This window comes from the organism of the source record quoted next, unplaced genomic scaffold (genome assembly GCF_019419815.1).
Source record: "Pyrus x bretschneideri cultivar Hongxiangsu unplaced genomic scaffold, Pyrus_bretschneideri_v1 Contig27, whole genome shotgun sequence".
Taxonomy (NCBI): Eukaryota; Viridiplantae; Streptophyta; class Magnoliopsida; order Rosales; family Rosaceae; genus Pyrus; species Pyrus x bretschneideri.
Genome location: NW_025999579.1, coordinates 2,560,714 through 2,584,617, shown reverse-complemented (window position 1 = coordinate 2,584,617; position 23,904 = coordinate 2,560,714). Strand labels below are relative to the sequence as shown.

Below are 23,904 nucleotides of genomic sequence, written 5' to 3'. Positions count from 1 at the left end.
TGTAAACTTTATCTATAAATTTATTTTCTTTAGAATTACCCACCATATTTTAATCTCAATGCCATTGTTGTTTAATAAGTGCTTGCAACTTGTAAAAGTTGCACTATTCTGTCCAATGGCCAATTGTTTATTGGTGAAAAAAAGAGAGTATATTTTTGCTCACCACTATTTATTGTGGTGTATGCTCACCACTTTAATTATCATCGCTAGATGAGTTTAAATTTTAAGATTTGTGCATATTCACTACATGAATTTCGAAATTCAAACTCATCTAACGGTGATAAATAGGATGGTGAGCATACACTACACTAAATGGTGGTAAGCAAAAATGTTTCCAAAAAACAAAGGTAAGGATACCAAAATTTTAAACTAGAATATATAGTTGTTGATAATTAAACTATGTTGGTTAACGTGCTTATTTTTTATTGGTGATATATTTTTTAATTTAAAATTTTAATTTCCCTAATATTGTTTTGATTAATCCCACCTTGTACGTACCTTGTGCACATAAGAAATGTTTAGGTTAGCTGTTATACCTTTAACCCGTGTTTGACGGTTTCTTCGTTGTCACCTTTCTTCTTTGTTTGGTTTTTCAAACCGTGTTTGACGGTTTCTTCGTTGTCACCTTTCTTCTTTGTTTGGTTTTTCAAAGTGATCTGCTCATGATTGAAATGTAGTCATGAATTGAAAGAAATGTTTGAACCAGCAGACAAGTTTTGTCCTAAGAGTTGAGTTGACTGGAAAGTTGAGTTGACTGGAAATTTTAGCCAAACTCTTCTTGCCTTTTTTTTCTCCTCAAATATTCAACATCTTTGAATTTTTTTTTTTTCTTTTTTTCTTTTTACAAGGCTACTAGTCTTAAACTTGAGCTTGAGTATAAGGGGCTGAAACTGTCTTAATCAATTGATGTAATCAACTTGTGCTATTGGACATGTTCAATTAACGCTTTCGAAACTTCTTTAGTCTTCAGAAGGATTAATTACACTATCACCCCTTGAGGTTTATCCTTTTTTCACAAAACCCTTTCAGGTTTGAAACATTACGCTCACACTCCTTGACGTTTTAATTCACTTTCACATCTACCCCTTAAGGACAAAATTAACCTTGTAGTTAATTAGTTAAAAATAATTTTTTTAATAAATAAATGGAAAAACAAAATCAAAATAAAGAAATTATATTAACAAATTAAAAAATAAAATGAAACCCTAGATACGTGTCTTATATCATTGGATCCTTCATCCCTGCCAATTTCTTAGCCGGCACCCTAAATGCATATATATCGTATCTCTTCTCCCCTTGCAATTGCTTAGCAAGCATACCCAACCAGTGGGGCCCACCCCGCCCCGCCCCGCGGCCGCGTTTTCTCTCTCAAGTAATAATATAAAACTTTAAAAATGAGGGATGCAGTGAACATCCTAAGTTAGAAAAATATTTTCCTTCGTTGATCTCATACTATTCATAGGCTCCACCCAAAGACAAAGGGGCATATTTTACAAGGTCTTTTTTACTGAAGGATTGGATTCAATAACATGCATAGCCATTGATTCTCTTGCTGTAAGGATTTTTTTGCTGATCATAACGAAAAAGCTTGTCTAGAAAATCAATAGCCTCTGGAGAAGCTAGATGCCGATTTCCCACATTGATAAATCTTGCAAGAGTATTTCTTTGGGTTTTTTTCCTAATGTTTAAATGTAATTTTTTATTTATTTATCTATAAATTTTGTTTTTAATAATTAACTACAAGGGTAATATCGTCCTTAAAGGATTCTTAAGGGGTGGATGCGAAGGTGAATTAAAACGTGAAGGGATGTTGATGTAATGTTTCAAACCTAAAGAGGTTTTGTGAAAAAAGGATAACCTCAATAGATGTTAATGTAATTAACCTACCCCTTTAATTTTTATGTCGCAAAATAAATTTGCAATGTACTAAAATAATTATGAATTTGCATAAAAGAACAGAGTCTTCGTTATCTGCCTCTCTGTACTCTCCCCTTTTTTTCTCCGTCCTAACCTCAAACCTCTCTGGCTCTTTGCTTCATCAAGCTTGGCCTGAATGTTTGCTTTCATAGAATTCCCATTTGCAGAGAATTCAACCAACCAAACACCTTTCAAAATCTCATTTGCTTTCATGGAATTCCTCAGTTCCTATTAATTGCCATTTCATTTTCTTTCTCTATTTTCTCACCAACTAAACACCTTTCAAAATCCTCAGTTCCTACTAATTGCTTACTTTGTTTGTCGTATCAGATTAAGACCATGGTTTGCTGAAAACGGCGGAGTTGGATATTGACTTCCCGCGACGGAACGTGACTGATGGGGGAAGAATCAGCGGAAGTGGGGTGTTTGGTAGGTGAGAAAATTCAGGTCGTTTGTGAGAGAGAGAGAGAGAGAGACAGAGAGAGAGAGCGATGTGTGTGTGTGAACTGAGATACCAATAGACCCAGATGGCGGAAGACCCCAAATCACCGACCCAGATGGGAAAAGATCATTTTTTTCGGGGGGATTGAAGATCTTGTAGATTCGTACAAGGCAGACAAAGCAACGTGGGAGTCTAAGCAGTCCTGTGATATTTGGGGGGTTTCGATGAGAACTTTTAGCGAGGGAGGCCGTCGGAGCTAGTTGGGTTACTCCCATTAAACTTAATCTTTGTGCCTACCAAATATTTTTACTTCTCATTCTTTTGATTTACAATTGTCGAATTAGATGAATTAAAATAAATTAAATGACAAAAATTAACAAGTGTGTGAGAAGTAAAAAGCAGTGTGTGAATAGCACACCTTCATTAGTAACTAATCTAATTCAGTCCAATAAAAATTAATGAGCCTAAACAACCGCACTCTTGATTTCTTGCCCATCAGAATTTGAATTAGGTTTAGCTGACTATACGGTGATTATATTTTATTATATACAACTGGCTGCAATGTATTAGTTCTCCTTTTTTCTCAAATATTTTTAAAAGAAACAAAACAACAATAAACCTCCTTATATCCACACCCACCCCCGATTACTCCCCTCCAAAAAAGAACTGAAATCACTGTCATATCAACTCCCAAATTGCACAGCCACTGAGCCACCCTAACCCCCCAACCCCGCCACCACATGCGGCCATTTTGCCACCAAGCCATATTTTCATTCCTCAAATTTCAAGTAACTTTTACATTATAATCCTAAATATTATGGTTTATGAATACTTGGATATTGAGGTTTAAAAAAAACATTAAATGCTTTTACCCATTTATAATTCTGGATCAGCTGCTGCTCACATGTATATATAAAATTCTAATCCATGAATTGCAAAGCAATAGGTTGATAAACATATATTACAATAGATCCAAAGGCCTTATTTATGCATGCTATCTAGGGTATACTTCAATGATAGATCCTTCATAGACAGACGAAGATGACTTGCTGATAGATTGATCAGACTCCAGCATTATCTTTGACGTGTTCCCCACTGCTCTGCTTCGAAGGAAAAATGCCGGTTGTTTAGGTAATGTCAGATTAAGCATAAAAACTACTGATTGCATTGGAGGCCTGTCAACCGGATCTTCCTGAACACAAAGTAAGCCGATGTGGATGCATCTGATTACTTCAGTCCTTAAATAAGAGTCTCTTAGACATGGATCCAACAATTCCAAAGATGTCCTGTCTCTCCATAACTTCCAAGCTTGCATAAAACTCAATAGTTTAACTCATGATGCTATGTCAATGCAGGAGAACAGAACACTACACTTTTCATTTTAAGCTTACATGGCTTGCGAGGTCCTCAGCTGCATCAGTCTGAAAGAAGTTACTGTTCTTCTTGCCACTAATAATTCTAGCACTAAAACACCGAAATTATACAGATTGGATTTGACAGAAAATTGCCCGTGCATTGCATACTCTGGAGACATATAACCACTACAAGTTGAGATAGGAAAGTTTGACAAATTCATTAGTATAGATAATGCAAAGAAGAGGCGGCTGTGTGAAAAGAAAGGAAGAAAAGGGAGAAACTTACTATGTTCCGACAATAATATTTGTGTTTGCTTGAGTTTGATCAACCCTGAAGATCTTGGTTATGCCAAAATTAGATATTTTTGGATAAGAGTGCAAAGAAATACTGAAATTTCCAAACTGAACCCAAAAAACCCAAACCAAAAATCCCGAAAATTTCGGTATCCAATCCCGAACCGATCCCGAAATTTCGGTACTGGAATTGGTCTTACATTTTTATTCGTATGCTAATCCCGAACTGAAATAAAAAATATATATATTATTTAATTTTAAATATATATTTAGAATTGTAACAACCATCGAATTTGGTTGAGATTTAATCTCAACCGTTGAATCCAAATAAAACCCTCACTCAGTTACTCACTCTCTCTGTCAAACTCACCTCACCGCTCAACCTGCTCTCTCATCCAGTCATCCTCGCCGATTTCTCTCAGATCTGATATCTCTCTTTCGACTTCTCATCCCTCACTGTGGAGCGGCTGGAGCCTTCCTTCTCCACACAAAGCCACGGCCACCGCTCTCTCTCGCGATTCTCTCTCTCTCTAATTCTCGACTTCTCATTCCTCATTGTGCACCGATTCTTCCCCAAATCAGGTAAATTTTGGAATTCATTTAGGGTTTGAAATTTAATTTAGGGTTCGAATGGTCTTAGAGTGGAAGATCTCCGTGTTTAAATCCCTGCAACACTCTTCGTATTTATGTTCAATTTCATAACTAGAGAGCCCAAGGTTAAGCGAGAGAGTTAGAACATAGATTGGTGGTCCATATCTTCACAGTCCAGATCACATAATGGCTAATGCATCTGAAATGCCGTGCATCCACTGAGAGCTTTTGCCAAAAGTTGCTAAAGTTTTCATGGTGATATCCCTTTATATTCTGTAATACAGCCTGTACCATAGTTCTGTAATTCTGTTCATTTAATAAAATTCATTTTTGTCATACACATTTGAATTAGCAGGTGATGTTGCTCTTAACTTACCACTTTGTTTCTTCAGCTTCAAAAGGTTTGCATTTGCAGATGCAGTTGTCACAGATGTAAAAGCATTTGCCAAAAGAATCCTTTTAACACGTAGTTATAAGTTTTTTCACACGCAAATGGCTCCGTTCTGTCTCCTGATGTTTTTCTCTTTTCCGGATTGAGGTCTGCGAAATGTTTGCGAAGACCTTTTAGGATCATTTTTGTCCACGTCGCTTGTGCCATCCTGCTATCACAAATTGAGCCCTGTTTCTCTTCTCGTTTAGTTTGTTTGGAGAAACCTTGTTTTCGTAGATGGGTTTAGGGTTAACGTGTTAAATTACCATGAACAGTGCCCTAATCAGCTCTGCACATTTTGTACTTGTTTCGTTGTATGTTTTTGTTTCTTCTTTTTGCTCTTCTGCTTTGTTTCTTCTTTTTCTTCTTCTAGTACATAACAGGCATTCCTTCAATTTGGGATTTCCGATTTGTCCCGAAATCCCGAAAATATTTCGGGATTCCCGAAAGTTTGATTTGGGATTGGTCTTCAAAGTTTCATCCTGAAAAATTTCGGATTGAGATTCGGGATACTAGTTTCGGTTCGGTATCCCAACCGAACCAGCCCTAGTTAGTTGTTAAGGGAGGAGAGTTGATGGAGATCGAACAAGCATCATGATGCATAAGCATGACTAATTTCAGTCATTCAATAAAACGTTGTCTGCATATATTATTATTATTGAATTGAAAAGAAATGCAATGCTCGAGCAATACAACTTGAAAACCAAACAGTTCCTCAACCTAATTGCAAGAGGCATTGACATGAAGAGCAAACGTAGGCCAGATTTGCTTACAATACACGCATGCATGTATTTTTTTAAATATTTTCATTTTTTCGTGCGGTTATAACAAGACCAAATTTGCAGATATATTATACACGTATATAACATTCATGTCAGGGGCGGAGCCACTAAAGGACTATAGGCCCATCTTGGTACGGTATATGAAATTTTCCAGCAGCCCCAAGCCTTCAATTGCCATGAGACATGAGGAAGATGAATTGTTCCTCGTGAAGAAGTTGAGTCATGAGTCGTCGCCTTTTTCTAGTTCTAATAATTCTGTTGTTTTATTTTTATAGTTTAATGAAATGGTGAGTTTGTAGATGGGAGTTTGAAAAAGGATTTTAATATTAACTCTAAATTAACCTAATTATTGATTATTTGCGGACTTCCTTTTTGCCCTCTTACGTGACACGTAATTTTTTTGTATGTTCTTTTTAAAAAAATTTAGTGGTTACTCTGCTCTCCACGACCCCACTAAGTTGTCTTGCCCAATTCTTTTGATTCTCTCTATTAAATTTAATAGGTCCTTCAATTTATAAAAATTACTTCGACTCCTCATGTAATGAGTTCAATTTTTTTTCCGCACGTATTTAAAAAGCTCTCCCTCACAATAGAACTCTGACTCCACCACTATTAATGTACTATTTTTGTCCCATATTTTATTAAAACTATTAATGATCAATATTTTATGTCGAATTTTGTGAGGTTTAGGCACTAATTATAGCAAAGGCCTTATTTGGTTATGCAAAGATGTTTACCACTTTATTTATCATTGTTGAATGAATTTAAATTTCAAGATTTTTGTAGTGAATAGACACGGGTCTCGAAATTTTAACTCATAAAAAATAATAAGTAGAGTGGTGAGAGAAAAATGCACTCGTTCTGTAATCTAACCTTTACCATGAAGACAAGCTCTTGAATCATAGCTTGCTTTCAAAATCATGCCTCCACAAATTTATCATTCAGCAAACTTCACCGACTGCGAAAGTAATCTACGGACAATTGTACACAGTTTGTACAAAAATTTTACCTGCTCTTGAATTGAATCATGGAGAAAAAACTTCAAAGGAATGAAAATTGGAGCGTGGAAGTGAGGTTAAGTAGATTATTTATTTGGGAAATGTTTTACCTACCCTGGTTAATATCAGTGTCACTTATAGTTTTTGTAATCATAATATGTAACTTTATTCTGAAATTGCTTTTGCTAGAATGTTAACATCATCCAAGTGATGAGGATTGATTAGTTATTAGGATACGTCAGATGTTGGATTTCTTTCTTGAATCTAAATGTCTCGCGTTACCTAATTAAGAAAATTACACGTAAGTTATGACACTCGGTGCATGTTTTCTCGTACTGAAGTTCAAATCTCTCCTCTTTAAAGATTATAGGAAACAACTATAGCAACCAACCACTGCTAGCATACCCATGAACCAAGGCTGAAGGCATTTGTATTTTGGGTTGGACTAAAAAGATGATCAAAACCCAATTGCAATAAGCATTTCGGAAAGAATGATTCATGCGTACTTTTATGAGGGGTAAGGTTTATGTATTCTCTGACTTGGAATGCATTGGTATAAACCCAGCCAACACCCTAATTCGTTAGAATATTGAACCACATTCAAACAAATAATATTTGCAGGGTTATTTCAAAGGAAATCTAAATCTTGAGGCCGAAATTGAGCAAAATATGGACTTTTGAAAAGCCTTTTATGATTGGTCATGCATGTTATTCATCATTTCATTGTGTGATTTAATTACTATAAAAATTCTTTGATTTTTTTATGTACTCTAAATTGCAAGATTAAAATGATTTAGTATTCAGAGCCATAAACAGGTATGAACTAAACTGAAACAGTCATGAATCGGAGAATCATAAGAATTTGGCAAAGACTTATGGCTCTAAAATATGATTCAATGAATCGGAGAATCATAAGAATTTGGCAAAGACTTATGGCTCCAAAATATGATTCTTCATCGGAATTCAATATCAGAATTTTGAATGACAACATATCACACGCATGTTTAGAACACCAAAAAGACTAAATTGAATGGCTCTTAAGTGTTTTATACATTGTAGAGAGACTCAGATCCTCACTTGGTATGAGCTGGAACAGCCTTCAATTTCTTTTCACGTTCAATAGCTTTCTTGACCATATTTTGCTCCTCCTTGTTATTTGGGTGAAAGCTCATTGCCTTTCCTTTCCAGCCTCTTTCAGAAGTTTTCCAGCCTTGACATCATCTCCTATCTCTGCATAAAGTGGATCGTCATGGTTGAAAGTTGGAGCAGTGTTGTCCATGACCTCTCTGCGCTTCACTTCTACTGAACGCTGGGAATTAGGCATTTTCTGGATTTTGTAGGCACGGTACCAATTTTTCATGCGTTTCCATTCAACGAGAACACCATCCATCAGCTTTCTGATCTTGCCCATGTGATCTTGCATGCAATTACATGAAAGCATGTAAGTCAATCCATCAATCTATACATATATAATACGGAGAGCATCGATTGTTTCTAGAAATGAATTAACAGAGAAATGTAGTCATACATACACAGAGGAAGGAACAGAAAAGGTAAAAAGAGAGATCGATGAATGTACCAGACGTGAAGCTATCTCTATGCGTAGCTTTCTCCCTTCCTTGCTCTCTCTATAGCGCTCTTTCTCTCTCTCCTATGTAGCCAATTTCATTTGGAAAGGCATCCTTTGGATCCCTTCCACCTAATCCTCCTCATCAAATAATTCGGATCTTTGAAATTTGATCAAACAACTAAAGTTATTATAATTTTTAGAGTGGCCTGCAGTCGTTGGATCAAATTTCAAGGGTTCGAATTGTTTGATGAGAAAGATTAAGTGGAAGGAATTCGGAGAGGATCCCTTTCCAAGTGAAATTGGCTACAGAGGAGAGAGAGAGCGCTATAGAGAAAGTAAGGAAGGGGGAGAGCTACGTACAGAGATAGCTTCACGTCTGATACGTTTATCAATCTCTCTTTTTACCTTTTATGTTCCTTCCTCTTTGTATATATGACTACATTTCTTTGTTAATTCATTCCTAGAAACGATCGATGCTCTCCATATTATATATGTATAGATCGATGGATCGACTTACATGCTTTCATGTAATTGCATGCAAGATCACATGGGCAAGATCAGAAAGCTGATGGATGGTGTTCTCGTTGAATGGAAACGCATGAAAAATTGGTACCGTGCCTACAAAATCCAGAAAATGCCTAATTCCCAGCGTTCAGTAGAAGTGAAGCACAGAGAGGTCATGGAGAACACTGCTCCAACTTTCAACCATGACAATCCACTTTATGCAGAGATAGGAGATGATGTCAAGGCTGTGAAACTTCTGAAAGAGGCTAGTCTGTGGAAAGGAAAGGCAATGAGCTTTCACCCAGATAACAAGGAGGAGCAGAATATGGTCAAGAAAGCTATTGAACGTGAAAAGAAATTGAAGGCTATTCCAGCTCATACCAAGTGAGGATCTGAGTCTCTCTACAATGTATAAAACATTTTTAGTCTTTTTGGTGTTCTAAACATGTGTGTGATATGTTGTCATTCAAAATTCTGATATTGAATTCCGATGAAGAATCATATTTTGGAGCCATAAGTCTTTGCCAAATTCTTATGATTCTCCGATTCATTGAATCATATTTTAGAGCCATAAGTCATTGCCAAATTCTTATGATTCTCCGATTCATGATTGTTTCGGTTCGGTTCATACCTCTTTATGGCTCTGAATACTAAATCATTTTAATCTTGCAATTTAGAGTACATAAAAAAGTCAAAGAATTTTTACAGTAATTAAATCACACAATGAAATGATGAATAACATGCATGACCAATCATAAAAGAATGATGAACTACAATAGAAGAAAATTTAGAAGTTAAATCGCTACCAAAACTTTACAAAGCTAATAAATGTTATCATGTCAATAATTAATTCACATAACTAACAAATTTAGCTTGCCATACCCATTTTGGTTTACTAATTTAACATTATGGAAACGAAAGACTAAAAGCACTCTTATTGAGAAGCATGATCAAACAGTCAAAATTCACAAAAATTTCAAAATCCAATTAATTATTTATATTAACAATTCGGTTAGGTTTCGAGCGGTTCCACCAACATAAAAACCATAAACGAAACCGGTATGAACGGTTCAATTCGATTCTTGAACCTAAGTTAATTTTTTATTTTTTAACAAAATTTTTCGCGGTTCAATTCGATTTCACGATTTTTATGCCAATCTCTACTTGTGTATATCAGGGCAGCACGCTGCTGGGCATGAGCTACGTCTAAGTTTTCGTTACGAAAAAGTTCAATATGTTAGAGCTAGCTGCAGGGTTTCCAAGTCTAGTAACATTATAGAAAAGGTTGAGAGATAGACCTTTTACAATTGTTCAATTTTTAGGATACCCCACATGTCACTTAGAAATTTTTGTAGTTTGCTGAAAATCCAACTCAGTACACCAAGGCTCATAATATAAGTTGTCAATTTTTTTTTCTAACATCTAATTGCTCCTATTATGATATTTGGTGTATCAGACTGTGTTCTCATTAGATTGAAAAGTAAAGAAAATAATATATATGTTAATGTTTGGCACTTTTAGGCTTACATTATGAAGGGGTCGGAACCTTCTGTATTGAGGGTCTATATAAAGGGTGAGAGGTTGATCATTGAGGGTCTATATAAAGGGGTCGAAACCTCCCGTATTGGCCGACTGTTAACTTTAGTCTTGTATTAGCCGTCTGCTAATCTTACTCTTGTAATCAATAGAATCCGAGCAACACAGTGGATGTAACCTGGTTTTAATGGGTGAATCACTTAAATTTTGGTGTCCATTTCATTTCAGCCCATAACTTAAGCCCACAAAAGTTTAACATTTTAATTTGTGAAATTGCAAATTTTGAACGTCAACAATATTTATCTATTCGCTTTAAGTCGCAAACTCATAGTGTATATATATCTCTCAGCATTTGACGTAGAACTTCTAAATCATGTAACATGAAACTTAATTACTTAACGACTAATTAATTAAATTATCTAAAATAAGAGCGGCCGCATATATAAGGAATGTACAATCTCAACTTGTGTGGTGAATCGCACATGCTGATGAATTGTAAGATAATGGTCAGGGAGAGCATCTGTGAGTCTTTTCAACCCTCGAGAAGATAGATTGTCGTGACAAAATCACTAGTTAGTCCCCTTTTCAAATAAAAAAAATTACCATATCACTTGCTCAGTCCACTACAACCGGAGCTGGATAGGGTTCGTACCAACGATTGCTGCTTCCATGACCTCGTTCCGGACCTATAATTTCCCCATCAATCCAAAACGGATTTTAGTAATTTCAATTAGTGATTAAGTAGCTATAGTAATTTAAATTTATATCGAGTAATTACAATTTCCCTAATCAATTAAGGCTTATGAAATAAGGGGTTGATTTTTGACACTCCAAATTTCCCCTTGTGATGCTATTTGAAGTGATTTTGGAGTGTCAAAATTATTTCATTGGTGGTAAGTTGTCCACTTCCTTGTATTCTATTTAAATCGAGCTTCGTTTATGCACTTGAAATTTCGTGTTCGTCCTCACAACTGAGATGAATTTGATATAAAATATCCTACTTTTGCTTTAAAAAAAAAAAGAAAAAAGAAAAACCCTCTCAATTATAACAAATTATATTCAATAGACACCGAGGCCAAAAATTAAGAAAAGAACTAAAAACGGAAGGTAAATTCGGTCGTTGGGACCGTTAGGACCCGCCATTTTCCCTCTCTCTTGAACTCTCTCACTCTCCTCCACCTCTGCTTTCTCTCTTTCCAGCCAAAAAGAGGCAGCCGACCCGCCACCAAAACAAACGCGCATTCTCATCCTCACAGAGCCAACGACGACGAATAAATCGCTACTTTTTGTAAGGGACGACCAATTTTGTGCAGCTCCCTTTTGCGGTCTTTTCGCCTCTTGTAATCGAGAAGAGGGATAGGAAGATACACAAGAAAAAGGTTCGATCTTTGATGCTTTGTTCTAGTTTTGGATTTTTTTTTTCCGCCGCGGAATGTGATTTTTTGTGCCGGATTGCAGTTGGGTTTTGTGTGTTTTGTGATTTTAGTTTCATGGTTGATGTGAAAATATGGACTTTTTATGTTTGTTTTTGTATGAAATGAATGATTGTGTGAAAACTGCAAATGGCTAGTCTCTGTTTTCCTAAATGTTTGATATCTCATCATAAATATGCTTTCTTTGCATCTTTAATGAGAAAATTTTGAATCCATGTCTCTGCACCCAAGTTTGAATCCCCATCTCCGTGGTTTGATGAATTAGTGTAGAATATCGCTTGTGTCAAAGAAAAAAATTGAATTGGTTGTGTTTACCGTTATCATTTCGACGGTTTGGTGATGTATGAGATACATTGTTCTTGTTTTGGTATTGATGTTTGCAAATGCAGATCATAGATGGTTTTGCATTCATCTTGATTATACCTTTGGTTTTTCAGGTTTTGAACAACGAGCTCAGTAATCGAGACTAATTCTCCGAGGAGACCAATCATGGTATGTCTAATGTCTTACATATCTGCATTAGACCTCTTGCTCTTTGTATTAGACCAATCATGGTACGTTGATCGTAGAATGTCACAAGTTGATGCATGAGGTATCTGAAGGGCATCCCATCTGAATTAGGAGGTTGAATGTTCGATTATCTGGTGTTCGATAAGTTTTAGGCGATGTGGCAGTGACAAGTTCTTAGGAGTACTAAAAAGGATAAAACCCTAATCCAAGAATGGGAAGAGAAAGAAAGAGACAATTAGGGACTGTCAAAGTTTAAAAAGGCTCACCATAAATGTTAAAGCTTTGAGAATGTAATCTCTAAATTCTTTTGCAAGCTTTTGTTTCTGTTCATGATACAATATGAAATCTGCATTTTTTTGTTCACTGGAACTATTGCGAGCGTTATCTCACTCACTCTTTCTTGGGAAATTATAATACTTTACAGGGTTGTCAGTTTGCTATGTCGTCTTCTTCATAATGGAAGTAGAGAACATCGGTATCCCAGTGATCCTACAAGTCCTGGACCTTCGTGGTGACAAGGCCAAAAATAATTCGATCCCACAAGAACCAGAGTCCAATTGGGGTGACGTTGGCAGTAATACCAGAAGGGATTCCATCCCTGAAATCCCACCGGAAATGGATCTCAAGGGTGGTGATGTCAGAGGTAACTTTGTCCTAGGGGTTCCACAGGACACAGAGCCCAATGGCAGTGATAGCAGAAGGAGCTCTATCCCAGTGATCCCACAGGAAATGGATCCCAAGGGTGGTGATGTTGGAGGTAATTCGGTCATAGGTAATTTGGTCGTAGGGATTCCACAGGACATAGAGCCCAATGGTGGTGACATCAGAAGGAGCTCTATTGGAAATGTTGATTCTCCTTCTACCGAAAGAAACTCTATCCCACTGGTCCCGCAGGACATGGATCTCAGCGATGATGATAGGAACTTTATTGCAACTGTCGCACGGGAAATAGAACCCGATGGCAGTGCTATCAAACAGAACTCTATCCTAGAGATCCCACAGAAAAAGGAGCCTGAGGGTGGAAACATCAGAAGCAAGTCTATCCTAGAGAACCTACAGGAAATGGAGTCTAATGCCGGTGATATCAGAAGAAGCTCCATTGATAAAGTAGATCCTCCTGCTGACATCAAAAGGACCTCTATCCCAGTGATCCCACAGGAAATGGAGCCTAATGGTGGTGATGGTAGAAGGAACTCTATCAGAGTGATCCCACAGGAATTAGAACCCAATGGCGGTGGTATCGGAAGGAACTCTATGCCAGCGGTCCCACAGAAAATGGAACCAAATGCTGGGGATACCAGCAGGAACTCTGTTCTGTGGATCCCACTTGAAATGGAACCAAAGGGTGGTAGAAGGATTCAGTCCCGATATCTCAGAGCTCCAACAGGTTCCTGCCATGATTATTGCAAATATGGAGTGAGAAATGCTTCTGAAGAAAATGCAACTGCCGCAATGCGAAAATCGGCAACAGAGAGGAAACAGATGTCCACTACAAATCAAAAGCCTTCTGATTCCGGCACCAAGAAGCTTGACAATTCTGCCATCACAGAGAAAAAAGTTTTGTCATTGAGGAAGAAGGAAATTGTTTCTGCAGAAAAGGTTCCATCCTCTTCCAAGGATATTGATGTTTCTATGGAAGATTCCTCCAGTTTGAAGGTGAAGCGTGTGCAATCAGAGCCATCTTCTCTCCGAGAACCGGCTTTAAGCCTGAGAAATTCAAAGGCGATATCCACAACTGGATCGAGGTCTGTTCCACATTCCCAAACCTGGAAACTTAATAACTCTGTCGTCATGAAGAAAAAAGGTTCGTCATCTACAAAGAAAGAAACTGCTTCTTCAAAGAAAGTTTCATCTCCCAAGGAAATAGCCATTTGTATGGAAGAGTTGATTGATTCGATGATGAAAGCTGAGCAGTTAGATCAATCTTCTTTCCCAGGATCAGACCCAAGCCTGAGCAATTCGGAGGTGACATCGACAATCAATTCTAAGCCTTCTCCAGATTCCGAGTCCCAGAATTCTATTGCCACGCTGAAAAGAGTTTCACCTCACTATAAGGATATAGATGTTTCTGCTGAAGATTCCACCGATTCAAAAGTGATGTCAACAGTCAATCCTAATCCTTCTCCAGATTCTAAAGCACGGAAACTTAATCATTCTGGTGTCATGGAGAAAAGAGTTTTATCATCAAAAAGGAAAGAAAATGTCTCTTCAAAAACGGTTTTAACTCCCATTAAGGAGATTGAAGTTTCTATGGAAGGTTCCATCGGTTCAAAGGTGAAGCGTGAGCAAGTAGAGTCATCTTCTTGCACAGGACAAGGTTCAAGTAATCAAGGAAAGAGTGGAACTAGAAAAGGCAAGGAAATACCAGAAGGTTTGAGCAGCAGTGTCAATAGAAAAAACAGAAGCAAACCGCCGAGGACTCCTGTATTGGTTGAGAAAAAGATGTTAGAGCCTGACACCGTTTCTTTGACTTACAAACACCCCGTCAAGAGAGTCTCCAATGAAAATGCTGGAAGCTTTAAGAACCTTAAAGGGTTGTCTCATATGAAAGATCAAAATGGTCCCCGAAAAGTTGAACCTGAGGGACCCTGCAATAAGGATGTTCCAGAAAAGATTTTGTATGTCATCGAGTCTAATACTGAGAATAGTACTGTCGAACCAACTCCAAATGGTGCCGATGCCCCTGAGTTATCGTCGTCATCACATCAATCCTCGGAAGTCAAAAGCTCGAGACAAGCTAGGAAGGGAGTTGGTACCACTCGAGCACCTACATCCTCTATGAAGAAAAACTTGAAACGCACTGCAAATGGAGGTTATGGTCGTTCACCTACTGTTCCATCCCCTAAAAACAAAGGCTTGAGGCGTAGTACTCAAAGACCTTTATCTTCATCGTCATCCTTATCATCATCATCCGCGTCTGCATCCCCAGCCAAGTCCACTCATAAAAAAGAAAATGGCGCCACCTCTCAACGCAAAGCAATGAAACCTGGTAATCAAAGAGCAAATTTGAAGGTGGGGAAGAGTACTAGGCCTCGAAAGTCTGAGATACTTAGCTCTGAAAGTAAAAACAGCTCAGCCCGAAAGCTGACATTCAGGAGAGGAAGGGTGCTTGACATTAAGCCTGAGATCAATACTACAAGGAGACTCAAATTCAGGCGAGTAAGATTGGCAGGGGAGACCCAAAATGGTAAGGGTGGTGTCATAGGGGGAAGCGCCAGGAGGAAAGAAGTATGCGACAGCCAGTCAATTGGTGATGTATTCCAAAGGTTAAGCCCCTGGTGGAATGTAGTTGATCACAGTCACTCAAATGGTGCTTTTATCAAAAGGCGAAGCCTTGGGAGGATTCAAGTTGATGGCAGCCAGTCAAATGGTGGTAAATTCAAAAGCGAGAAAGTTGTTCCGAGAAGCTTCAAACGAGATGTGGAAGGTTCACAAAGGAAGAGCTTGAGGAGGAAAGCGGCCGGTGATAGTGGGTTGAATGGTAGTACTAAAACGAGTCCTGAGAAAGTTGTGTTGAGACACCAAGGTGTGACAGGAAGGAAGGATGTGCAGAAGTTGTTGAATAATGTGATTGAAGAGACTGCCAGTAGGCTTGTTGAGTCCAGGAAGAGTAAAGTCAAGGCCTTGGTTGGTGCTTTCGAGACTGTGATTTCGCTTCAGGATACCAAATCCATGGCATCGGAAACAGACACAGAAGATGCAGTCTGATATACCAAAAACATATTGTTACGATTTCTGTACATATCTGAAAAAACACGAATGCAGTAGTTTTGGAGGTTGCGTGGGATTGAAGTTATGCGAGCTTGTGAAGTTGCGGAGGCATAAGTGAAGAGAAAACTGAAAGGCTCTCTGAGAATATGAAACATTTTTCTTGTGTGTACTGCTATACCGATTGGTTTGCCGAAGGAGTTGTGCATTATTGCTATTATTTTTCTGTTGTATGTTTCTGCAACGTGATTGTTGGTGATTTATTAGTTACTGCTTATCGAAATTACATATTTACGAAGCTTGCGATGAACAATTAGGGACCATGGTGTGACTGCCATTTTCATAGATGCCCCCATAGATGGTTATGAGTCGTTGTCATGTGACATGTCTAGAATGTCGGTAACACGAATAAGTACGTAGATATCTAGAGACCAGATTAATTGTTATGGTTCAAAACTCACATCAGAAAATGTAGTGTGGGGCAAAATTGTTATGGTTTTAACAGAGTCATGCATCAATTTTCCAGGATGTTGTGATGTGGACTTCCGATCAACCAGATTCGGTATTTTAGCAAAATTATATAGGAAGAAATAATCTCTAAGACTTAATTGAAAAGTCCAAGCATACAAGACCATTAGTAATTCAGAGAACGTTGGAATTAGTCGCATTTTACCGGGTCTAGATCGTATATTAGTATTTCTCTTATCACGTAAACTATTATCTCCCGAAGCTAGGTGAGTCCTCATTAGTTCCTTCGAACATCGTTTGCCTGCGGCTGGCTGCTTGACGCTGCTGTTGCCGGAGTGACTTGTTGGCAATAGTGAGCCGCCATCCAGTTGAACAGGTCCATATTCATTGATTGCTGCAAATCAAGTTTTATTCAAATTAGTTCCAAAAGTTAAAAATAAAAGATCACATTCCCGAATAGCCATGCTTCTTTAGAAAGTGCTTTCTGGAAGCACATAGCAGGTGCTCTCGCATAAAACACTTGTAAGCATTCTGTTATAAACACTTTTGGTTATCTGAAAACGGTTTTAGCGATTCTAGAAGTACTTCCAAGCATGGGTTTCACGCTACATTTCCTCACACGTATGTGGAAACACGTACTTGTGCTAGGAGGGCACAATATGGATCAGGTAGAGGGTCTGAACCATTATTCGTGCTGGTTGGTTCAGGCTTTGCTTGAGGAGGAGGGTGTGGTGGCATTAACAGCGGCATCATAAATGGCGGCATGAAAGAAGGAAGAGCGGCAGCCACAACCGGCGCAGGATGAATGCGCGTTCCCATTCCGATTCCCATATGAGCGAGGAGTGACATTTGATGAAGATGTTGCTGCTGCTGCTGCTGCTGCATCATTTCTAAAGGCACCATCATATTCATATTCATGTGGCCATTAGGCATGAAATTTCTCAGATTATGCATCATTTGGACTTGAGCTTGAAGTTGTTGCAAGTATTTGATCACCTCATCAAGCATTGAAGCTTTATCAGTCTGTAATTATTCACTTGACAAGTCCAAAATTAACCACAAAAATAACATTCTCTCCAAATTAAATCAATTAATGATGATCATAATTAAGCACACATCAAATTTTCTCACCTTACTTGCATTTGGCACCAACCTTTGCAGCGCTTTTATCTTCTGGTTAATCAAGTCTCTTCGTTTCTGCACGGAATTAGTTTCAGTTAGGGAAGTGATTTCCGCACACAAATTATTAGATGGGGGAGACCGAAATTAAATTGTTACCCGCTCTGACTGATTATGAACAGCAGCAGCTCGCCCTGGTCTTGTTGAGTGTGAACGGCTTGATTGGCCACCTTTGGTGGTTTTCCGGCCATCATCTCGGTTTTCCTGCTAGTTGTAAGATACAAGTTGCGAGAGATGTGACGAGAAATGTGATACATGTAGCATAGCATCATTTAAAGTGTACGACGCCTCAAAGAATATGTACATGTGTCTTACCAGTCCTCCGTGAGAGGCTGAATCCCCGTCGGTGCTTTTGGTCTTCAAACTGGGAGGAGACTCAAAAGAAACTAACGTAGAGGTAGTTGTATGATTGTCCCTGCACAATCTAACACTAGCACCGGGACTAGCACAACTGCTGGGATCTGCATGTTCTTCATGAATGCTATTAGTACTAAAATTATTCTCGAAGAAGCCGGAATCTGATCGACTGCGTTTTCTTATCCACCCCTGTGCCGGCGGCAACTGGACAGAGCTGTCGGTCCATGTTTCGCCGGAGGATGCAACCACCGAGCTTGTGTTTGCCGGGGTCTGGTCATGGCGGATGATATTTGGGTCACGTTTGTGGCATGTAGCTTGATCGACAATTGATTCCAATGTGTCACAAGCCCTGCTCCTGCTCCATGTGGGCTTTGATTGGGCTGTACGAAGAAGCGCACCAAACCCATGCATGGCCAACTGGCCATTTTCCAATTTTAGCTCTGTGACGTCATAATGAGACCTGTAAAACCAAAGTATATGCGTGAATGAGCAAGAAAATCCTAATATAAAATGAAATATTTTGATAAAAAGAAAGAGTATGAATTGTACTGTCTAAAAATAAATTAATTGACTAAAAACTCAATGTTTGAAACCAAAGTGCATAAGGTACATAACCATTTGGTCTAATGATATTTATTCTTCAATCTATGAGATGAGGTTCAAATTTCAATTTCACGAATGATAATTGTTACGAAAAGAAGGATTAATTATAACATGTAACTGGGTTTTTTACAACTCAAAGGTTTCGAGTACATCAAGATTCTAGTTAAGAGAATAGAGCGAGTAAAGAGAAGCATATAAATCCTACTGGTGTAAATAGCATTGCAAAAGAATAAAAACACCAAATTCTGGTTAATTATCCCATACACAATTACACATTGATAAAAAAATAAAAAAACTCCATATAGAAAAGCAGAAATTAAGAGAGAAAATTACATAAATAATCAACAAAAAATTCAAAGGTTTATGAAAGAAAATATGAACAGTGGTGCTTACAAAGGGACAAGACGACTGGCGTTGGGGTGGTTCTGCTGCTGCATGACGCATGCACACGTGAGGAGGAATGGAGGATATCTGTTTTCTCTCTTCTCCTTCGACTTGTTATTTCTTGTTCGTCTTTCCTTTGAATATAGTAATCGTATTCCAAATCAGAACTCCACGGTACTACTCTATATAACTCTCTCTCTCTCTCTCTCTCTCTCTCTCTCTCTCTCTCGACAAATGAATGAGTTGGAGATGTGAGTTTGGACTCTCTCTTATTATTTCATTGTCTTTCTGGTCCCTTTTTTGTGTCACACTCACAATTGCTGTGATGGAGAATTTACACAAAACATGTGGCGGAGAAAAAAAATATATATGCTTTGCCTCTCCCTGGACCATTTTAGATAAGGGTCTTAAAGTCATTTGTTGTTTTTTTTGTTCGTGTGGTGTTTTATACCGTCACAAATCACGTAGGATACTCTCAGTCTCACGTGCACAGTCTTTTACACCTAATACATGAATAATTCGCTCTAAATTCTCATCAACACGAATTTCATAATTCAATTGCCCTAGATCAATATAGATCGAGGGTCTTCAAATTATTTCGTGTAGGATACTCTCAATATCACCTTACACAGTTTTTTGCGTTTGATTAATTTTACATGAATAGTCTACTCTAATACCAAGTTACCATGCTAGACTTTTCATCCTTTGACGACCGATGCTCTCAACACAAATTTCGTAACTCGATCACAGTTTCTTTAAATCTTAAAAGAGAGAGGGTACTAGAACTGGTGAAAATATAGTTTTTCCCTTTAATCATTTAGCCGCTGATATAAGTCGACAATCTCACATTATGCAGTGCCTCAAAGTTCAAGACAACCTCGTCTGGTTGATTTACAACATATATCATGCAAGTTATGAACACATTAAATTTAACAGATAGATCAGTTTTGGTTGAAATTGACAATTTGAGTCCTTTCATGGCCATCTGTCTCTCTATCTCTATCTCTATCTCCCTCTCTGTCTACCTTGTGCTGCCACTTGAGACCAACAACAACTTTTACAGGAATTTATACACAATATACATATACATACATACATACATACATACATACATACATATATATATATTATTGTGTGTGTATGTATGTGTGCGTCATCCGTGGCCCCAAATGACGGGGCCGTGGCTTTTTGACGTTATTGGCCATTGAGTAACCAGTCATCTATGTCCATTTTTGTAGTCGCAGGGCGTGACTTGACTACAATTTTTGTATTTCTTTTTTAAATTGTCAGGCTAAGAGCTAGTTGGTAATTTGCAAGTCATATAAACATCTCTTGCAAGCTGTTATGCGTTATTGTTACAGGAAAAGACCAGATGATGTTTTTAAAAAGACAAAAAAAAAACAGGCGCTTGCCAGGCTGAAGAATCTGGTGCATGTTTTTGCAGAGTTATGTGTGCTGAAATATAAGAGCCAATGATTTATTCAGGTTTGAGCTATATCATGAGAGCTGAATTTTTCTTTTTTGAGAAGGCGATATTCTAAACTACATTTAATCTATGTGTATGTGGATTCGGATTTAGGGCCATCAGAACTGATCGAATTTGGACAACCGTCTTTCATTTTCTCTCCGTCTCATTGATGGTCTGGTTTCTGACTCTTTGCTAGCTAGGGTGGCAAAAACTCGAAAGCTCGAAATTGGATGGCTTCCAGCCTCTTGATCAATCTGGCTTAGGTTAACAACAATGCTCGATGTGAAGCTACAGGAGCATGTGATGCACAGATAGACTGATTGAAGCTAATGTTGGGTAATATGAAATTGTTCGAAAAGATTTCCAGACAAGATTGCCAATAGTTTACTATTGCTGCAGTATGAGAAGCATATTTATAACTTGATGAACATATTAGGAGATCCCAAAATAGCAGTCCAAAGTATGAAGGCAAGATGTGATGAGGAGGTAGCGGTTGGAAACAACGTCGCTTTTGGCGGAAGCAGCTATCTTGTGGTGTAGGTAATTTCAAAGTTCATGGTTTAGGGTAATTTAGTCCAGCATAATGGTCCACCTATTGTGCCCTTGCCCTCAAAATGAGGGAAGCGTTTACCTAGATATTTGATATCTTTCTCGTTGAATGAGATCTCAATTCGAGCGACGGTTTCATTAGATATCTTATAACTATGAGTCGCGTGACTCGCGTCGATCCAAGTCAAAATCTTGGACCTTATTCTTTCCCCCTGAAGTAGTCCATTTCAATACTTTTCATGGTTTAGGCCTGCAGAGGCAAAATTATAACAAGGATATTTTTTTGTAGTGTTTGAGAATTTTAGATGAAGTAGCAGATTGAACAGGTATCTAACTCCTTGTGCCTGCAAAATCTGCTGTCTCAAGTCTTTGAATCGAAAGAGCCAAATATATAGTTTTATTGGATTAGCAGATTCAACACACAATTAATTGCTATACATCATGTACAGATTAAAATAAGTTAGGATTGATGTACTGTTAGGTACCCGTAATGTGGTTAACATGTACAGATTTTAATCAGCAGAAGATCGAGTGACCGATTCACCTTCTAGTAACAAGTGAAGCAGAAACATGTAGTGGGAGCCTTACCTGTTGACCTAATCCTTTTCACCTTTTCTTTCACTTTCGACTCTTCATTTCTTCGTTTCTCTTCCACTTGTGCCCTTGCTCCTCCTGCTATCTGGTCAATTCTTGCTTGCTTAATTTGGTAATGCTGCATGTTTCTTGCTCTTCTCTGCTCAATTTCACTCTGCAATTTCAACACACTATTTCAGCAGTCTTCTTCATTGCCATTCGCAAACTTTGATTTAAAAAAACAACAATTGTTGCAACGTACCTTTCTCCTCTCCATCTTAGCTTTTGCTTTCATTTTCTTCTCATTTTCCCAAGCAACAATTGTAGCCTTCACCTTCTCATACCTGAATAGTATAATTTACCATTTCAAAAGGAAGAAACTGAATCCATCTTCTATCAACAACGATTATGTTGTACTAGTGACTTCCACACATGCCTTTTCCCCTCAGCGCACCCCAGTTGTTTATTTTTGGCCTTTGATTCAATCAAAGGAGAATCAAAGGACACAAAATAATGAGGACATGTGAAAGGAGAAAAGGGGTGTGCGGAGATCGTTCCCGCATAAAACATTTAATCTTTACCGCTTCTGAATCTTTTTCATCTGAGCTCTCTCCCAAGCATCTGCTTTTGTGTCCGCAGCATTACGTCTGCCTGAACTTCCCTTTTGGGTTTGGTATCCATTTGCAGGAGTCGAAGGTCTTGAAGAGGATGCACGATTCGGGTACCTAGATGGAAAAGCACTCTCCTGTGCTCTTTGATCTTTCATTGAAACTTCACCTATTATGAATACAACCTGTTAGTTCTCCGAAACATTTTATCACGAAAAAAGTAAATAGTCAAGTACCAGCATCCCTTGCTTCTTTGTTTGGCCGCCCAGTCATCAGATCCTGCAGACTCTTGGTCCTTGAGATCGGAATGCTTTCCCTCGTCCCTTTTTGATACTGTAATTTAGCTTCTTCATTCGAGTGAATGGAAAAGGCAGCTGCCGCAACCGCAGTTGCAGACTCGATATCTTGTGCATCAGAATAATGACTCATTTCCTCCGAAAAACTGGCCCGGGAAGCCGTTTTGCCCCTTGCTAGGAACAAAAATAAATCAGTGGGAGTTTTTTTAGTTTTCTTGTAACTCAAGCCACAGAATTGAACATAAAATTCAGTTTTCGATAGCATAACATTCTGTTTTGGACAAAATAATCAACTCTAACTACATACATATAAGGAAAAAAAAGTAGAATAGTATGCAGATTAGTACCTACAGAGATTCTGTTTGTTGGGCCGGCAGCTTTCTTTCTTCAGAAACCTCTGTTGCCGGTTCTTCGCTCTCAAATTTCCTGGTTTTCAAGCAGATTACTGTTTGGCTGCCAAGAAAAATCGAAGCAAAGGCGTGTTGCTATTGCTTATATCAGAATTTTGGTCATGAACAGGGAGAAACATGGAAGCAAAGTGAAGCAAAGGGAAAGATATGCTTTGCCGTTTGCACGAAGAAGCAAAGGATTTTCCCCAAAATACAACACCACAGGCACATGAGCATAAACCTAAACTAGCTAGATTCTTCCATTTTTAATTCTATGGGCCTCTTTTCCCTTCATAATTTTCATATTATATTCAGAAACATGATTTTCCCGCACTCTTTTTCTTCTTCTGAACATCCTTCTTTATTTATATCTTTTGATTTCTTCAATCCGAATACTAAAAATGAACTTTGGGGCGTGGACGACGAAAAAAAATGTGTGGAAATCACTTAAAGATGCAGTAGCGTTCTTGAAGTTTTGCCTATCACCATTCCATGCAGGTAGCTGTCCTTTTTCCATTGGATGGGAATGGTATAACATTGGGCACCAACATTGGATTCTGTTGGGCCACCAGAGGAAGCAAGCAACAAATTATAATGTAATTTATTGAAGAATTTTCTTGAGTAAGACTTCAATGCTACGTATAATTCAATGTTACAAGTATTTTAACTGTTAAATTTGAGTTTTACCACTATTTAGATTTTTTATGTTTAATATCAGATATTCTTTTCCGTATTAGTTAATACTACGTAGTGTTAAGAAGAAAACTTGTCAAATTTGATGGAAGTTGGAGGGGGAACTAGCAGATGTGTGTTATTGGGTTTAGGGTTCACTGTCAAACATTGAGAGGCATCTGTGTTTGCTTTTTTTTTTGGGGTTTCAACTTTTCAAGCACTTGGTAATTTTAGCATATTTTATCAATCATGAACAACTCGATAACACAAATAAAAAGAAACAAAAGA

The 23,904-nt window shown here is 38.0% G+C and overlaps 3 protein-coding genes across 5 annotated transcripts; 1 reads left to right on the top strand and 2 right to left on the bottom strand.

Moving 5' to 3' along the window:
* The first annotated feature begins 11,043 nt into the window (after window positions 1-11,043).
* Window positions 11,044-16,528, top strand: LOC103931024 (nucleolar protein dao-5-like). The gene is made up of 3 exons (XM_009340434.3): window positions 11,044-11,798; window positions 12,290-12,344; window positions 12,787-16,528. Exon 3 carries the CDS (start codon window positions 12,819-12,821, stop codon window positions 16,068-16,070), a length of 3,252 nt encoding a protein of 1,083 aa, XP_009338709.2. The 5' UTR covers window positions 11,044-11,798; window positions 12,290-12,344; window positions 12,787-12,818; the 3' UTR covers window positions 16,071-16,528.
* A 148-nt stretch (window positions 16,529-16,676) lies between these two features.
* Window positions 16,677-19,303, bottom strand: LOC103931008 (transcription factor PIF7-like). 2 transcript variants are annotated; one of them, XM_048587522.1, is made up of 6 exons: window positions 19,071-19,303; window positions 18,033-18,534; window positions 17,817-17,924; window positions 17,670-17,735; window positions 17,178-17,561; window positions 16,677-16,932 (listed from the first exon to the last, which is right to left on the bottom strand). In XM_048587522.1, exons 1-6 carry the CDS (start codon window positions 19,112-19,114, stop codon window positions 16,816-16,818), a joined length of 1,221 nt encoding a protein of 406 aa, XP_048443479.1. In that variant the 5' UTR covers window positions 19,115-19,303; the 3' UTR covers window positions 16,677-16,815. The 2 variants fall into 2 exon arrangements, with proteins under 2 accessions (XP_048443479.1, XP_048443480.1); XM_048587523.1 differs by having other exon boundaries at window positions 17,817-17,921; window positions 19,071-19,301.
* A 2,219-nt stretch (window positions 19,304-21,522) lies between these two features.
* On the bottom strand, window positions 21,523-23,447 carry LOC103930994 (remorin-like). 2 transcript variants are annotated; one of them, XM_048588050.1, is made up of 5 exons: window positions 22,907-23,447; window positions 22,496-22,729; window positions 22,233-22,428; window positions 21,914-21,995; window positions 21,523-21,826 (listed from the first exon to the last, which is right to left on the bottom strand). In XM_048588050.1, the coding sequence occupies exons 2-5, from the start codon at window positions 22,686-22,688 to the stop codon at window positions 21,626-21,628; spliced, it is 672 nt and encodes a 223-aa protein (XP_048444007.1). In that variant the 5' UTR covers window positions 22,689-22,729; window positions 22,907-23,447; the 3' UTR covers window positions 21,523-21,625. The 2 variants fall into 2 exon arrangements, with proteins under 2 accessions (XP_048444007.1, XP_009338681.2); XM_009340406.3 differs by having other exon boundaries at window positions 22,903-23,445.
* Between the last annotated feature and the right edge of the window lie 457 nt (window positions 23,448-23,904).